At 40.7% G+C, this 18,952-nt stretch overlaps 1 protein-coding gene across 1 annotated transcript in view; it reads left to right on the top strand.

Moving 5' to 3' along the window:
- Positions 1 to 5,118: 5,118 nt before the first annotated feature.
- ABHD5 (abhydrolase domain containing 5, lysophosphatidic acid acyltransferase) overlaps positions 5,119 to 18,952 on the top strand; it is a 28,590-nt gene continuing 14,756 nt past the window's right edge. The window contains exon 1 of the mRNA XM_057413295.1: positions 5,119 to 5,339. Within this exon, the coding sequence (XP_057269278.1) occupies positions 5,209 to 5,339 (131 nt within the window). The 5' untranslated portion in view covers positions 5,119 to 5,208. The remainder of the gene's footprint in view (positions 5,340 to 18,952) is intronic.

Here is an 18,952-nt window from a genome sequence, read left to right as displayed (position 1 = left end):
GAGATGTAGAAACATATTTTTCACTATTTTTCTAGAATTGGAATGAATTTGCTTAATCAATAATTTCTTACTTTCTCTTTTTTTTTCTCCTCCCTCTCCTCTGCCATGCTTGTCACTTTACAGCCTCCCTCTTTCCTACTTAACATCCATAATTTCTAAAAGCGTTGATTATTGAGTCTGAGATTCTGACAGCAAAATCTTTAAATATGCTGGGGCAGCTAAAGAGAGACTTGAGGTATATTTGAAAATACCTGACTTAAATGTTCTACCCTTTTCTTAACTGAAGCTAATGCATTAGTTTCCTTATTTTACTGATCTTTTGTAGTAAAGTCTAGAAGGTACTGCCTTCCTGACATCTTTTAGTCTTCTCACTTTAGCATTAGAGAGCCCCTTCTACTTCATACAGTTAGTGGGCTTCTAGAGTGATGTGTTGGGGTTTTGTTGGGGTTTTTTTGCTTGCTAGTTGCATTTCATTTCATGCTTGTGCCTTTCTGTAATCAAATCTAGAATAGCCTATTGCTGTGTGGACTTCTCCAGAAAGCCTAGAAGGTTCAGCTGTCTTCATCTTGCGTGTTCATGTAGGTATTCACATTCACAGCTGAGGATGAGAAAACAGCAGGTTGTGGCACAGCGACGTAGCTTACATTACACACCCTGTCTCATGCAGCTAAAGGTCTCATGGGCATGGGTTCTCACAGCCAGCTCATCTGACCCAGGCAGACAGTCACAGCACCCTTCCACCCACCTGAAAACAGTCACTCCTCAGCCACTCCTGGATCCAGGAGGGAATTTCAGCTTAATCACATGTGAGTTTAAGTATGACAAAATGGAGGTCCTGGCTAGCAACACAGCCTGTCACGGCCTCAGCTGTTGCTGAAACTGATGTATTAATAAAGATGTATTTAAGCAGCCCTCCTTGCAGTTCACTCACTTCTTGGAGCACTTAAAACTTGGCCTCCCCAGAGCTGACTCTTACACGCAGTTGCTCAACTTCTTACTGCAACTGCTGTGGGCATGGTTTCAAAATGATGCTATTCAGGCTCTAAATGCAAACCCACTCTGAGATGTTCTAAATAGCAATGCAGTCGGGACTGACATTTGCTTTGATTGCATGACACGACCGTGGTAAAGTAACCAGCAAAACTCTTCTTACAACTCTTCTCAATTGCACCTCTTTCATTCCAGTGCCAGGCTCACAGAGACTCTCCTTTGCCCCAGCCATTCACTCCACAACCACCCCCTCACAGTCATGGCCACAATGTCATTGGTTTCCCAGACCACAGACAGCCTGCTCCCAGAGCAGGATCAGACATGAGTCTTGGAAGGAGCACAAGAAAGCTTTCCCTTCTGCAGAGCAAGAACCTGAAAGGATGAGAGGCTTTGACAGATGGTTTCCCTTGTGCAGGGCAGGCCTCATGCACACGGACCACAGCAATACACTAGCTGTGCTTTGAGGAGGGTCTCCCATGTCATCAGCATCCCTCACAGCTTCCAGGAGTTTGGGCATCTGTAGAAATAGCCTCCTTGTACTCACCAGAGCCAGAGACATACTGTTGTGAGATGTTGGCCAAATTAACGTGAAGGAGGACTTCCAAGAGTTGAACAATTCCTGGTCAACCTACACTGATTTTAAATTTTTTTCCCACACCCAGATATGTCTAGGAAACAGGGTAACATGGAACAATCACACTAGGAACATAACAAGCATGCTGCCACTGGTCTCAAACTCCAGTATCCAAGGGGGCACCTTGACAGTCTACAAAGCAACAAGAGAGAGACAAAGTTGAGTAAGCTGCTTGTGGGTGCAGTGCCCCTGTAGACCACTGGTGTCTTAGGCTGCCCAATAACATGAATCTCTAGACTCTACCCAAGACTAACATGATTATGACTCTTCCTTTCTTCACTGACTGAAACATCCATGGTCAGATTGCCATCATACTGAGGTCCAGAATCAGGTAGCAGAGGCTCAGCTGATGTGAGGATTCCTCACCCACCTGAGCAACACCAAGCGCTCCTCCCAGAGAAACATAGACAACACGGTGCCAGGCAGACTTTCTCATTAACACATCCTGAAAGCTGGTAAATCTTTAGTCCTCAAGCCCTATTTGGGCTTCTGCTCAGGCTTTGCCACAGCTAGCTTCAATACCTGCAGATCCAGGCCCTCTCAGGCACTTGACAAATGTCACGTTTCTCCTCTGAAGAAGCATGGCAGGTAAGTTAAGTCCTCCAGTGACAGGCATGGATTGGAGCTCCCAGGGACAACCTATGACAGCTTCAAGTTCCCCTTGCCCTCACAAACAGGTTTATTTGCAAAAACCAATCACATTTATTCTGCTTTCTCCTTGTTACCCCGAGTCCTTGCAAAATGTCAAAATAAGGTGGCTCTCCTTTTCAACCTCAGATGTAGGGCTCAAGTTTTCAGCTGGAAATTATGGCTGAACTTGTGCAGCAGACACTCAGAGGAGGAGGATCTGTGGGAGCAAGAAATGAAGGGTCTGCAGAGTCTGCAAGACAGTAAAAACATGCTTGCTGAAACACCACAGGGATGCAACTGGTGTGAGCCCCTTTGCTCATGAGCTGGGGTGCCACCTTAGTTATTGCTGCCAAATCAGAATACGCACAGTATATGTTACTTTCATCAAACTGCTGTTCTTATCATTTTAATATAAACAGCAAGCATAAACAATCTTTTCCCCTCAGTCTGTACATACTGGGCCAAGTCAACCTTCTCTATAGTTTTTGCTTAGATTGATTTTGGCAAGCTATTTGGGATGCAGTTTGGAGAAGTAGCTTCCTAAGTGAGTTGTTATAAAAAATGTGGCTGATGAACACTATGGGTCTCTTTTTTGTGCTTTATTAAATCACAAGCTTTTGCTGACAAGTAGCTGCTTCTGTTGGGTTGAAAGATTGGATGCATTCTACATATAATATAGAAATTCTCTATATTTGAAGACTATTGACATAGACACTAGTAGAACCCCAAATGTTAAGCAGCTAAGAGCAATGACAGTTACCAAGAACTGGCCTCTGACATAAACAGTCTCAGTTACTATGTGAAATCCAGAGTAAGCAAGATGGCTTTGACACTCCATTTCTGTAATGTCATCTGGAGTCCTTCTCTAGTGTAGAGACTGATAGTTTGTCTCTCAGTCCAGGAGAAGGGGGATTCATGAGGTCAGTTGTATAGCTTTCCCAGCAAAGGGAACTTGCTTTTTCTTCTGTTGCTAGCAGGAAAGATGTTTGTACTGAAAATGTCTAATAAGGAAAGCTGTAAGGATAGCAACAAAGCAAGCAGATATCTGTTGGGTTATTTTAGATTTTATTTTATTACTGAAAGAGTAAGAGTTTAACCTTATCTATGTTAGGCAATAGGATCTGAAAATAAAATTCTGGCTTATAATAGCAACATTGGGTGACATATCTCTTATTAAACTAATTCAGTAAAGAGGGGCAGGTACAACTCTCACTAAAAATCAGCATAGAGAAGTGAGAGATCAAACAGTTGCAGGGACCATTCCTGTAGAGTCACAGGCATTTTCAGTGTCCTGAAATTTCTTTGAAACACAAAAATAGAAAAACTCATCTGAACTATTCACTTCTTACTACGATACAGGAGTCCATTCATCTACACATCAGCCAACTGATGCATGACCCTTTTGTATCAGCATTATTACAGTCATTTCTTCATGCACATAAATACAGCTGATTTACCCAAATAACCCAATCAGTTCTAAAGGAACTGAGTAATTTCTCAGTAAAAGAAAGGGCTGCTTAAACAAATGTAACATAAACAAGTGTAACCAGTAAGTGTTTGTGTGAATAGAGAAAATTGTGTCTGAACACTTGAATGTTCCACAAGCAGGACATAAATCATGTTTATGATGTTTTAAACTTACTATTCTGTTGAAATTAAGAAGGAAAAAACCCTTAGCATTCAGAGCTATTGTTTCAGGCTGTTTGCAAATGTTTGCCTGTGGTCATGTATATCTGCTCTTACTGATATTCACATTTTCGGTAAATAAAATCTTTCAGAGCAATAATAAAAAAATACTCTCCAGAGAAACATGTCAAATTGCCAAAGCATTGTGACACAAACAAATTTAGCTGAGATTGTGTAATCTCAACAATCACTGTTGCTAAAATTGCAGAATGGTTTTACCTGAGAATAATTTCTGCTACTGCCAAATTAACCTTATGCCTTTTGTCAAAGGATTTCAGAAATGGTAAGCAATCATCCCCGTTTTTCTAAATTGCTTCAGCTCCGTGGCAAAATTCAGAAGAAATGGCAGACTTAGAAACTTCTTGCCACGCCTTCCACTGACTGCACCTTGCTGTTCTATTTCAGTTAAGATTTGGCAATTGTTCAATACAAGTGCAGTTCTTGCGCAGCTGAGTAGTAACACAACCTATATTGTGAAGACAATTACTTTCTAAAACTAGCACATCCCTTTCCCGCAGCATTCTCCTCCCCATAGACATGGTTGCACTTAAGTTTTTCAAAACGCTTGAAAATGAAAATCGCATCACTTGTTGTCGTCTCAGGGACAGAGAACGCCTAAGTTACATCCAGAGCTCCTAATTTGCTTCTTACATGTTAAAACAAACACAAACTACAAAAGTACTTCTTTACATTGAAGGTGGCAGAGCCCTGGAACAGGCTGCCCAAGGGGGGTTGTGGAATCTCAGTCTCTGGAGACCCACAGGGACGCGTTCCTGTGTGACTTGGTCTGGGTGTCCCTACCTTGGCTTGGCTTTACTGTCAGCTGTGTGCCAGCACGCAGGCCTCACTGCTCGCCCGGTGTAACCTAACCGCCCGGTGTTCGGTCCCGCTCAGTTCCGCGCACCTCCTACAGCGGGGAGGCAGTGAGCTGGAGATGCACTCCGTCACTAGACAGGCACATCTGGCATACCGAAGCACTGACAGCACTTGACCCCTCCGCCCGGCGGCCTCTTTGGGCCTCTGCTGCTACTCCGGCGTCAGGCGGAGAGCTGAGGGCCCACAAGCCGCGCCTTTGGATGCGCCGCTCCAGCGAAACCCGGCAACCCTTCCCTCCCCTCCCCCTCCCCTCGCCCCATTCCCTCGCCGTAGGCCTCCTCTGCCCGGCGAGGCGGCGGCGGCGGCGCTCTGGGCGCCTCATTGTACTGTGTGGGTGGCCGCCGCGGGGATGACGCAGCCGCGGGCGGGCAGGAAGGAGGGAGGAGCGCGTGATGGCCGGTGTTGTCGCGGTCGCGCTGTCTCTCGCTGCGCTGCCAGCCGTTGCCGCCGCCGCTCCTCCTCCGCTGCCAGCTCCGGGCCGCCGCGCAGCTACCATGGCCGAGGAGGGGACTTCCAGCGAAGGGTGAGTCCTACCCGCGGCTGCCCGCGGCGCGGAAGCACGGAAAGGCTGCCCGGCTGTGCCCCGCCGCTACACGCATCGCTCGCCTGTTCCTCTGGCCGCAGTCCGCAACACCAGCTTGCTGTGCCGGCGGTGGCTGATGCCGGTCCCGGGTGCTTCCTCCTCCCGAGCGCCCGGAGGGTCCCCACTCCGCAGCGCCTGGCGAACGTGTTTGCTGCCTGCCATTTTTGTCCGGGCGCACGGGCCGCCCTCCTGCCTGCTCCGGCTTCTTCCTGACTGCTCCGGCTTCCTCCTGCCTGTGCCCATAGGCGCGTCCTCGCCCGGGCAGGCTGCTGGGGGCTTTGACACCAGCTCCGTGCCCCCGCTGCTTCATTTTCCGGGTCCCAGCTTCGCGGGTCCTGGTCCAACTCCTGCAGTCGCACACCTGCCCGCAGGTGTGTACATACACATTTCACTGTCTCCTTTGCTTCGGTGTGTGTACGCGCTGTTGTGGTCATCCACCCTTCCTCTGCACGTACTGCTGACCCATGCTTTTTGTGCCTTGCAACTTTACCTGTACATACAGCTATCCTATCTTCTCATTCCACCTGTTGTATGCATTCATTAGATGTAAACAGTAAGGCCTCTGTGCCATCATTCAATCCCAGCTGCACAGGGTGCTGGGACATCCTGCCTAAAAAGCTTGGACCAGATGGTCCTTGAGGTTCCTTCTAACCTGGGATTCTATGATTCTGTGTAATGCTTGATACAAGTCAGGGATGAGAGCACATCTTTAAATTCCAAATCTATGAGCTGTTGCTCGGACTTTTCCCTCTTCTAGTAATGTATGCCTACCTTATCTCCAGCTGTCTCTGCTAACTTTTCCTTCATTATCCCAAGGTGTTCACATCTACCAAATGGTAACTCTGGCATGAATTATCATGTTACTGATCTTAACATATATCCCTAAAACTTGTTTGTAACTGCTTACTCACACCCTCAATATATGACATTGTCATAGCTATTAATAACTCTTTTGCCGGAAAATGTAGTTTCGCACTATATATTTGTCTATGCACATTAAAAGGGTGCCATAATAGTCAAGTTTTAATTGGTGGTCTGCTCTTCCTCCATTCACATATTCTTTATCCATGTGCTTCTTCTCATACCTTATCTTTCAGTGCATGTTTTACTTCTTGTTGTACACTTCAGCTTCCAGTACAAACCTGCTCTTATACCCTTCTACTTCCCTCGGATATATTGTCTGCCCTCCTTTATCCCACTATGGAATAATGCAGTCGTCCTTTCTCTTGAATCTGTTTACCAAATGTACTTAATACGTCTACTGGTGCCTTATCTCCCAGTGTGTCCCATCATATTTTATGGTTCTAGTCCAAAAAATACTCTGTCAAGAAGCTCTCTAGCTGTGCTCATGTATATGTGCTTTATCCCCTCTGTCAGATGTGTAAATGTGCTTTGTGTGCACTGTTGACATGAAATTTTCCTGTTTCTCCATCCTGTAAATATCTGGTGGTGTATCTCATTGCTGACTGCCTGGCCCTCAGAAACTCATTTCTCGCCTTTTCTTCTCCATCTCCTTTTTCTTATTATTAAGTCTCATGTTATTTTGAGAAATTCCACTTAAAATTCTTTAGCCACTTGCATGAAAATCATGCTGTGCATTCATGATTTCTTATCAAGGATGTTGCTGTTTACATGTTATTATGTTATGTTTGCCTTTTCTGTTATCTTTCAAAACTACCTGCATTCTCAGCTTTGTTTTTTTTTTTTTAGTCCTTTTCCTGACTTCTGGCTTTGGTATTTCATCTTATATATTTAGCTGCTCTCCCAGCTCAATCTGACCAGAACTGGACTACCCAGCTTTTCCAAACTCCCTGTTATGCTTTTGTTACCATGTATACGCATTTTCTTTTCAGGTATAAACTTCAAGGGCCTTCCCTTTGAAAGCACTCTGCAGTTTCATCCACTCTCTAACAAGGTGCTCTCCTCCTTTCCTCAAACTTAAAATAGCTTTTTAAGCTATTTTTTAAGCCCCAACCCTGCCTTTTATAGCATTACCCATTTGAAGCTACAGTTGCCTTCTCGGTCAGGTGTTCTTTCTGACCCATTCACATTCCTAAACCACACATCATTTATAAAGCCTCTTATTGATGGTTTACTGGTTTTCTAAGTAAGAGTCTTAAAATAACTCTGCCTCAACCTGTTTTGTTTGTATGCTCGTTCAGCGCATTAGCTGGAACTGTATTAGCTGTCGGGTTTGATCACACGGAGTGCCGAGCACTGCTGACAGGGTGCCAAGTGTGCTCGACTTCAGCAGCCTGTCAGGATTGCAGGATCATAACACTAGATGATCTGGACATAGGGTTAGGCTAAATTTTCAAATAGATGGAGGCAAGTTCCTCATCATGATTTTCTCAGCTGGAGAGCTTTTAAAGGGAGTTGATTTTCAGGATGTTGTCAGTGTCCTACTTTGGAGCTGTTAGTCCATTTGATGTGAAAACTGTCAGAGTAAGCCCCGAATTCACTAAAGAGTTCTGAGAACAAAATCTCATCCTTCTTTTCCATGAGTTCAGAAGGTGCATTAGCTTTGATGTAATGTTAGTGCTCCAAATTGCTAGTACTTTTATCAGTCTTGTTTCTAACAGAAGTCAAAATAAGCATTTCTTCCTCTTTTGAAACCGAGCAAACCTCTACACCCAGAGGAAATTTATAAACAAGTGAAATATTTTAAATATTTGTTGATTTCAAATTCCATGGCAGTGACAGGAGGAATTACAATATACCATCGCAACACTGGATTAACTTGTTAGTGACAGGCGTATATGAAGATTAAACATGAAGTTAACTTGATCTAAGTTGAAGAAAATAGCATGGGTCAACTTGTTAATGCAACACACTCAGTTTGTCAGAGTCTGGTAACTGTGCAAGGTGTGGTGAAAACCCAGTAGTGGCTGTGTTACTTTCTAGAAGACTTGAACTGAAAGATGCTCATGATGTTGTCCTGACTTTGAATGAGGAGATTAACTAAATAGATGTTTTAGTAGTAGTCACAGAAGACCTTGCTTGGTTAAGATGTCACTTGCTAATGATTTCCAAACCTCTTCACAGCGTTGGACCTTCTCTGCATAGGTTCTAGGTGTGAACTTTTGCCTGTGAGGCTAACAGCATAGCATAATCCTTTTACCAGTATTGAATTCACTTATACTCACTCTGGATTCAGCAGGACTGCTTATGGCTTATAACTGGGAATAGCAGCTACTAAATTGTATGTGTATATATATGGAAAAAAAAAAATCACCAAACCAGAATGCCTGTTTTTTTTCCCCCTCTGAGATAAGTGAAATAGCTTTCCTTAAAAGAAAGATTTAAAGGGATCTGCACTTACAAGCCAATGTCAAATTGCTTGTAAGTGGCCTGTAGTCTCATAAAAAAAATGGCTTGGAGTAATATAAGTAAAATAATAGGTAAATAGGTAAAATAATAGGTAAAAATATACACTGCAACAGCAGCAATCACAGTTATTTTCATATTATCCTTCAAGCTTGTTTGTATTATGGAATTCTTTATATAATTTCAAAGTAAGCTGTTTGATTAATAAAAGAGGAATAGTTATTAGGCTTAATAGAGCCTATGCCTACCTCTTAGTAGGATGGTTCATGGGGATACCACAGTGGTGTGTTAAAAGCATGATAGTACAGCATGAAGGGACACTTGCAACTCAGTATTTGTGCTTGATTTTTTGCTCGTATCATCATCTAGGTTTTAAAGCAAACTGAGTTGGTAGGCTGCTGAAAGCAGGTTTCTGCTTGGTTTCCTTTCCTTTAAAAGGAGACTATTTAAGGGCATTTCCTATAGCACAGGCGACTGACTGCAGGCATGGTACCTACAACTTGCATTTTTAAAAAGTGAGTGAGACATAAGTGCAGACATGTGGATATCGTTAAAGGATGTTTCCTTTCTCTTTTTGCCAGCAGGGTAGTGTCAGTCATAGCTTCAGTGCTTAATGCCTTTTGCATTACACCTGTGCACTCATCTAAAAATACATGTGTGAGCAGGTTTTCAGGCCTTTATAGGATTGTTTCTAATGGTTTCCCTGACCTTGTATGAATCTGGGGAGAGAAGGTCTGTGTTTTTCTCTTCGCCCCCCTGCAGACTTGAGAGAAGGAAAAGTGGCAAAATCTAATAGGGTTTATCTCTTGTTCCAGTGGCATAAAAAAAAAGGTCATGGTTCTGTCCCTGGAGTTTGAAGAATCTCATCTAACTGCCCTCGTGAGAGGCTTGTTTAAACGCTATAAAGTATAGAACAGTAATGTTCAGCTTTTCCCAGCTGGCAACCATAGCCAAATATTATGGAAAAAAAATAATTGCAATGAGTGTATCAACGTAGATGATCAGTTCATCTCTTGTTACTCAGTTTTGGCTCCTTTTTGAATTCCCTTCTTTATTAGATATTCTTTGAGCTCATGTTTAGGACAGAGATTTAAGAAAGAGTTTTCTATTTGTTAATTTTCTTCTTCATTTGCTTCACCCATTTCACACTGGTCCTCCATGGTTATGCCTGATGTACACATCTTTGTGTAGGGGTTTTCTAGATTTCAGTTAGACTCATGTATGCATTTACTTACCACCTTTTAAGTTCCCTCAGATTAGCAGGATATTATGGGTTGATGGCAAAGAATTGCTGAAGGACCACTGCCTTGGTCAAGATCTGTTCCTGAAGCGACAGTGAGGCCCCTTGGACTTTATTTCAGAAGTTAAAAACAGCATAAGTAAAATTGGGCCATCCCATACATTTCATTTATGATTCAGCAGATATGTTTGGGATTTTTTTTTTTTTCTGTGAGTTCTTTAGTTCTTCATAGTTCTTTTATGATTGCTAAAGGAGACTGCCTTAGGTAATACCAGCTAGGAGTTTGAATGCTACAGGCTGGACATGTCTAGGCTGAAGGATTTTCTCCTCTTTCTGCAACTTATAGGATAGACTAGAAGGATGAAGTCAATATGTATGCAGTAGTTGGGCATCAATTTTTATGGATACTGTCACTAGAGAGCAGACACTTCAGTGTCTGGCCTGACAGTTTTCGCTGCCTCCCATAGAAGATCCTACTCTCATTCAGTGATTACCTGGCCAAGACATCTCCTATGACAGAAATCTCCCCTAAAAATAAAATATCTCACTATAATTATCAGACATTCAGCTCAGATCTTTAAAGAAAAATATGAGAAGTGGAGGGAGGAAGATAGTAATCATGTAGTAGCTTTTAATTTATGCTTAGGATATTACTGGTGAGGAGTAAGGCAGGTTAAAGAGGCAGCATTAGGAAGTCTACTACTAACTGTGTCAGTTAAGTGGAAACTTTCCAAGTATCAACAAAAGACTCTACTTCTTATTACATGGATTTGGGTTTATTCGAAGTTTTTGAGAGCCTGCTACAGGGCTGGTAGTCCCAGTTAGAGACCTGCTGCTCCAAAAGGAACAGTGTCTGTACAAGGAGGACCTTTGACTTTTCTGAAGTTTTATGGGAGAATCTGAACAACTTTCCCAACTGATAAATTATTAAAGCACCTTTTATCTTCCTCTTATATAGTAGTTTATTAAGATCACTTGCTTATTAAAAACAATTGCTTGTTGAGGAAATTTTGATTCTCATGTTTCATAATTTCTGAATTATTTTTTGAATACTTGCAATTCTGACCTTTCAGAATAGGGTTTTGTACATGATCTGCATTGACAGAGAGAAGAGGGCATGGGAGGAAAGGTGAGTGTCTGTGTTTGCATTGAAAGATCCATATAAGAACCTGAACAGCAGGAGAGAGGTCAGTGGAGAAGAGAGATTTGTGAGTCAGTGAGGCTGGATAAGGGAATGAGGTCAGTCTGGAATAAGGTTAAGAGGGTAAAAGGGAAGGATTTTAAGCAACACCAAGAAAACATGGTGAGGAATAGCAGAAAAAGATAGTGCTCCAAATGAGTTGTAATAGAAGACTCAGGATCATGGAAGACCACAGAAAGGAGGCATGAAAATGCATTCTGTGGCAAAGATGCAGAAGCACCTCAAATACTGAAGTGAGAAAGAGAAAGGTATTGCAGTAAGGGGGGAAAAAAGCAATGCAGACTATTGTAGAAGTTTTCTCTTGACTACATTTATTAAGTGTCTCAAGGCTTACACTAAATCTTATTAATAATATAATATCTTTCCATAAGGGGACGTTTGATACAATGGCTTTTTAGACCCATTTAACTTCTTACCTATTTTTAAGACTACTTATGCTTCGTTGACCTCTAAAGTATTTGTAGTGTAAGCATGTAAACAAAACAGTCTGTTTTGAAAAGCATTGTGCACTTCTTAGGTATTCCAAGAATTGGAATTGAGGTTGCGTAGCACAAAACATTGAATACCAGTTCTGTTTGACATAGATAACAGTCACTGTAAGGAACACAATGTAGAAGCTGTTCTCATGATCTGCAGTGAAACAACCCATCTTCAGTGTGTATTCACACTTGAGTATGGGTTGGGTTTGTGTATAACATTTGGAGCTAAGGGAAATAATCATGTGTTTTAGATAGTCTTTCAGCTGTGCTCTTATATGGCTCCTTATGGTAAAATGAAAACATCCATCTCCTATTTAAGTTGTTACCTAAATTGTGCATAATACACAAGGGAATATAAACAAAGATAAAAGGGGTGGAGCAGTGGGTGGGCAGTGGGGCTGATTTATGAGAGGTGCCTTGTTTTGTTCTTGTTTCCATCTTGTTTGATAGAACTCAGGGACAGTCTGAAATGCAAGGCCTCTGTCATGGTACATATGAAAAGGCTGACAAAGTATAAGCAGTGTTGAGGTTATGCAATGTCTGAAGGACAGCAGGCGTACATCAGTAGGCGGATGGATAAAATGGAAGTAGTAGAAAGTATGTAACATCTGAAGGACACAAAGAGGAAATTTTCATTTTCTTTATTTTAATTATGCTTTTCTTAACAAGGTCTTAATGCAGTGTGTTATTTGTAGAAATAGCTGTGGCAATGCCAAGTTCTACCAGATGTGAGTTTACTGTGAAGGAGGCAGAGGATTGCAGCTCCTCAGTGGTGCTAAACTTGTGTGTGACACGTGTGATCTCTGTCACAAGGTTGGTCAGTTTTAGTGGGACTGTGCAGCTCCCTCCCCGCTTTCCTCTCCTCTGCATCTTTATCTCTATATTCTGTATTCTTCCATACATGGTCTGTAGTTGCCAGTACAATTTTTTCTCTAGACTGTGTTTGATTTTAGCTTTTAAATCAAAATATAAAATAATGGGTCCCTAGAAGAGATGGAAGGAAATAACAGACATCTTGCTTAGCTGGTTTCTGTAAGCAGTTAGTGGACTGTAAAGTTTTTAAGGGGAAATGCCTGTATGTTAAAGAGTGTGTTATAAGTTATGGAAGAGCAGTATTTCTGAAAGCTTGTTAGAATTAATCAGTTCTCTGCTCTGTAGTATATTTGTGGCCTGACTTTAACCTGATCGTGGAGAAGACTTTGTGATGATGAAGGGGCACTGGTCTTGTTTGTAGATTTGTCGCAATGAACAGTGACAGGAATAAGTAATAGCTGTATGACCACACGTTTCTTCATTATTGTACACATGCTTAATGGTTTCTTGTGTTGCGTGCTAACAAAGCTGCTTTGTAAGCAGTATGAGCACTACAGGTTGCAGGCTTTGGTGGCAGTCCATGGATAAACATTCTTGTGGCATCTTCTGAAGAAGTGTATGCCCTGAAATTGGACACCTTTGGGTATAGCTAGAAAGGGGTTGGAGTAAATGACAAAAATGTGTTAAAAGCATACATATGAATAACAAAAAGCATTAAAGGCAGTAATGGGAGACAGAAAATAAAATGGGGAGAGGATGGCAGTGATGCACAGTATATAGCAAGGTATGCCTGTGGCTGAGGGTCAGCATGGGAGGGAGCAAAGTTGTAGGTTTTCTCGGTGTGAATGCTCAGGTTGCTCAAATGAATGTAAGTAACACAGTAAGCTTCCGTATCACTAAAATAGCCAGAAAATTCTCATTTGTTATGGATAAGGTCCTCTCCGACCCTAACTATTCTATGATTCTGTGAATTACATTCATTATTTACATTCTCTGGTTAACTTCGATAGTTCTGTGATAGTGAGACTTCTGTGTAGCACTGTGAATATAAAAACAATAATAAAATTTGCTTCTGAATTGTTACATTAATTCTGATGTTGATTGTCCTGAATACAGAGCTCAGGATGCAGTAAGTACATGAAGAATGCGTTGTTTTTACCTCTGACCTAGTGTAGCAATATTCTGCAATAACCTATTTTGTTGTAATGTTTTTCTGTTGGAATGGGGCTGATGTACCTTGCACTTCCTAGAAATATTATGCAGAGGTTTTCAAAACATTCTATTTTAATGTTATTGATGTATCCAAGAGTTTCACAACATGTAATTGCATGGAACATCTTGGCTCTTAAACTCATCTAGACAGATTGTAGGCAGGGTTATAACGTCATGGAGGGGGGAGGAAGTGTTTCCTTTTTAACCCGTTGATAGCAATTTTGTACATTTTTTGTCGTCTCATGAAAATGGTAAATAGACATTTGTTAAAGGGTTGAGGCTGTTTGTTCCCATACCCTATTCTTCATTATTGTTTCTGGGTCTTGCCTCCTTAGTGTGCTCCTCAGGGTGTTTCCCTGAGGATTACAACATTTTGGTCTTTTCATGCAATGGTTATGAAGTGAAACACAGAATATTTTTCTTCTCCAGATGTTTGCCTGTGTCCTGGGTTTAGCAGTAGCAGTCAATTTTTCTCCTTCTGAAACTGCCAGAGCCTAATTTTGGTCCTAGGAACATCTCATTCAAACTGTTGTGGTGGTGGTTACTATGTCTAACTCCTACTGTACATGCAGAAGCTCTGCCTCTGATTATACAGCCTTTGCAATAACAGTTACTGTACATAGATCATGTGTGCGTGAATCATTTCCACTGTACTCATTATTCCTGGAATACTGATGCGCTAAAGGAACATGCTGCTCTTTGGGTGCAGGGATTAGGTACTAAAAGGACTCCTAAAATTGGTTATGCTCTTAAAGTTCTCATGAAACCATATCCTGAGAGATCCGTGCCCAGTTTAACCTAGTGTGGCTGAGGTCATGATCGTATGTTACTGTCAGTGGCAGTGCTGATTTAAAAGCTTTTCATCCTTCACCTTTTTTTCTCTACTTTATTAGCCCATAGGTCTGCTGGTTAACTGGGTTCTCTCTAGCTGGGTCTCCATAATTACCAGGTTTAAAACATAGTTTCTTTTAATGCTGAGTCATTTCACAAAACAGAGAAAGCAACCACAAAAAAGTTGACTTGGCAGAATGGAGTAAGCTTTTTAGATCTGATCTGTTGGTAGTGAGGATAGCCTGGAATTCAGGCATTGCATCACTCAGTTTACTGCATCCTGACACCAGCAGGAATGAAAACAAGGAAGTTGGGTGTTTCTCAGAGTTTGACTAACAGATGGACTTCTGTGTGTTTTGTCTTTCTCATTTTATAAATTGGCTTACCTTGACTTAACAGACTAACAATGAATATTAACTGCAGTCAGTTACTTCTGTCAAAGGCTTAAATCTAATATGTATTTATTTGCTGCGTCTTGTTCTCACTTTCATGCCAAGCATGTTGCTTTCACATGATAAACATAGTTTTCTAATTTCCTAAACTTTCCAAATTTAATTAGGAAATTTGAGTCCTCTTTCATGCTAATCAGTAATACATTCTGTCATATTCAATTAAACGTGCTTTGCTTTATAGTTTTCACTTCGTTTTATAATTAATAAAATCTCGGTGTTATATTCTTACAAATTACTCAAACAGGAGGAGCATTCATCTTGGTCTTTAAGAATGTATTTTATTCACTTATTCACATAGATACTTTCTCCACACCAATGTTCCTTCTCATAGCAAGATTCCTGCTTTAAAATAATACCAAGCTTGAATGTATGATTTTCTTGGACTTTAGATTATTACAGCTACTGAACTGCTAAAGAGCCTGCTGGCTTGGCTGAAACCATATAGGAGAACTTGAACCTGTTCATAAAATTAAATCCAGAATGATTAAGTAACATCCTACTTTTAGTGGTACTATCTTATGCGTTTTAAATTTCTCATCACTATCAGTCATATAATACTGTCTTACCATACAGAAAAATGTTATCAAGTTTGAGTCAGAGATACGCAGTACCAATATATAATAATTAAAAAACTTTTTTGAATGGAAAATAGTTGCCACTTCTGCAAGTCATCAGGTTTACTTTTCAATTTACTGAGTTTTGGAAACATGTTTTCTTGTTCTTTCATAGACTAGTTTGAAATTGGTTTATTGCATTTTTTCTCCAAAGTATTTCTTTCCCAGTGATTTGATAAACAGTCTACATTCAAGAGAAATTCTCCTAGGAGTAAATTGAGAATAAGATGGAACTTGGATATAGTGAATGCTGGAAAGAAAGATATTTTTCTTTACTTAAAGAGTAGGGGTTTTGTAATGGTAGTGTTGATGGTACATGTTAGTAAAAAAGCTTTAGTTTTTGCCATAGTCATGTAAACAGCAGTCACAGTCAGTATTCTGGTCTTGCAGGCTTAACCCTATCATTGGCCTAAATTAGCCAGGTGTGAACATGCCCTTTTCTCTGACATTTTGACACATAAAGTTCTATTTGATTGTGTCATCCTTGACTGTTTTTTTTGCTTAGTATTGTTTCAGGTTATTACCTGTAAACTTGAAGTGTAGTAACCAGAATTAGAATTTGCTCTGAAAACCAAATCCCACTTACCTGTTAGGCTTTGTGTAGCCTATTGCTGCTGCTGACGAAAATGGATAAAACATTCAGTAAACAGACTTGTTTCTTCTGTTGCTCTTAAAAATAAATAAATAAATTAATAAATAAAGGGTATCTGTAATTATTTTGCTTAAACATCCATCTATACAAAATGCTGTTAACTGTAGACTTACAGCTTTATAGTAAACAGATTTACTTCTAATGTTGGCACTTTGTTCTTAAATTTCATATGTTGACCTTTTGCCCCATTATGAATATCTGATGGTCCTTTTCGCTCCTCCTGTTTTGTTATTTCTGTAACAACTGAAAGGTTTGAGTTGCTTTTCCCTGCAGGTGTTTGCTCCATTCTTTTAATTACTGATCTCCTCTAAGTGTTACTTAGAAATTAATGATAATGTTTAAGTATTTAGGGTTGATTGTTGGGTTGGTTTTTTTTTTTGTAAAATTCTGAGCACTATAACCACAATTCCGTAGAGCGGTTAAATATATGACGAGTTTCATTGAAGTAAATTGCATATTTTTATGTGATAGTGTTATGTGTGACCTTAGCAGAGTACGCCTTATGATGTCTATATTTAGATTTCAGCATACTGGCAGTTCTGAATTCCTTTGCTGACACAGTACTTTAGAAATACTTTATGTGGAAACAAGAGTGGAGAGTCTGAGAAGGCTTTATATTAGCTTATCCTTGGTTTGTTTGTTTTTTTTTTTCCTGTTATAGTGCAAAGATTCTCTTAATTTGGTGCTAGCTCTAATTGATGGACGTTCATAACTGCCATGCCAGCTGGATGGCCCTGAAAATCGCAATGCAGTTCCTCTTGGTGCTGGGCAGAAACACTAAAACAAATTTTCTCCATCAATTTGATTTTATTTCCCTTCTTTATAAATGGCTGGAATTACTCCTGAGAGTCAGTAGGGGAGGTGATTAGGGTTCTTGAAAGATTAGCTTGATTCTAACAAGATTTCAGGGTAAAAGGTAAAGTTTGAAATGGTTTACAAGTGAGTTCACCCAATGTTTCAGCTTTTTAAGTTTTGGAGCATGTTCTCTAGCTAAAACCTTGGTAGTTTGCAGCACTGTTTGCCAAAATTCAATTAAAAATATTAAATATGTTTACTGAGAGCAAGACAGCAATAGACACGCAGCTCTGTTGCTTGTGCAGTCAGCTACATTCCTGTAATCCTCTGTGAGTTACTGTGTAATTGTTGTATACCCTGAGCTCTGCCTTCCTTACTGATGTCATTGTTTGTAAGTCCAGATAATCTTCATGACAGGAGGGTCTATTCTCCACACTTCTGTCATTGGTGCTCCTTTCAACACCTGTTTTTTGGCCTATACTGGGAGTTTTGATTACCATACTAACTTCAAAATTCTTAGTGAAAAGCCAGTTTTATACTCAGCGCTGTAGAAAGATCTCTGCGCATCCTGGCTCAGTGGGTCAGCAATTCTTGACAAATCATCATGTAACAAATGGTGTTGGTTGCTTTCATTTGCTTTGATTTAGGAGAGTTTTGTTGCTTACAGGTTATTTTGGTTGGCTTTTTTTGCCAAGCAGTGTTTCCACAGATTATTACAGCTAGCTCTACACTGGTGGTGTACATGGGAAGATGCCTCTGTTGAATGACTTTAAACTTAATACATCTTGTAAGCCATGTGCTCATATAATTCTAATGTAAGTAAATTGTAAACTTGAAAAGTGAGAGAGTGAGCTCCATATATGTACATTTATATCTCCTAGATAGAGTTATAAGCAACTTCTGCTGAACCTCTTTTATGGTAAAGTTTAATTTTTAAAATCCACATAACAAGCCAGATACCAGATAGAATCACAAAATGGTTTGTGTTGGAAGAGACCGTAAAGCTCATCCAGTTCCAACCCTCTGCCATAGGTAGGGACACCTTCCACTAGACCAGGTTGCTCCAAGTCCCATCCAGCCTGGCCTTGAGCACTACCAAGGATAAGGTAGCCACAGGTTCTCTGGACAACCTGTGTTTTGACGTAGCCCAGCATATGGTTGGCTTTCTGGGCTGCAAGAGCACACTGCCAAGTCATATCGATAGACTGTTCCGCTGTTTGAGTGCATACCTCAGTGTTACAATGGATGTTTTCAGTTCTTCATTATTATCTAAGCTTTCATGTGCTTTTTGTGGAGTATGTCAAATTTGTAACTGGCTACAGAGCCATCAGTTGTCTTATATTTTACCAATTCTCACCACGATAAGTAGGATCAATCTAGCTGGCAGAATGGTAGTTTTTGAGTTATCTATTTGCCACATTCTTCATCCAGTTTCACCTAGTTAGTGGAGGTGGATGGGTGGGTCAGGTTCACTAGGTCTCTGCCTCTACTTGATTCTCAGTTCTTTTGAAAGTTACCCTTGGGCAATTTAAACTGTGCTGTTACAGCAAGTTCTTGATTCAAATTAACAGTGAGGCAGCTAAGGAAAAGCAGTATTATCCTTATTTACATTTTACATGATATTCAGTTGTCCTTTACTTCTTAGCTTTCTAAAGATAGTAATCATTATTTATTTTTAAATACTGATTTATAAATGTTTATTTTTATCCTTTCTTATTCTTGGACCTATTTTTATCCTTTCTTATTCTTAGACCCAGGCAAACAGGACACTTGGCCCAGCCAGCCTACGTGTTAGGTCCTGGCTGGTGGCTTCGTCCCTGCACATAGGGGTTGCAGCTCCACACTGTCAGATGTCTGTGCCTGTGCCTCTTTTGTTTTCATTAGTTATGACTCTGTTGGTTGCCAGCATAGGTTATTGATGGTCTCACTGCTAGCCT

Source organism: Pezoporus wallicus, unplaced genomic scaffold (genome assembly GCF_028554395.1).
Source record: "Pezoporus wallicus isolate ANWC-B61680 ecotype Strahan unplaced genomic scaffold, APGP_CSIRO_Pwel_v1 contig_6651, whole genome shotgun sequence".
Classification (NCBI taxonomy): Eukaryota; Metazoa; Chordata; class Aves; order Psittaciformes; family Psittacidae; genus Pezoporus; species Pezoporus wallicus.
The sequence above is the reverse complement of the archived record's forward strand: the minus strand, read 5'-3'. Positions and strand labels throughout refer to the sequence as shown.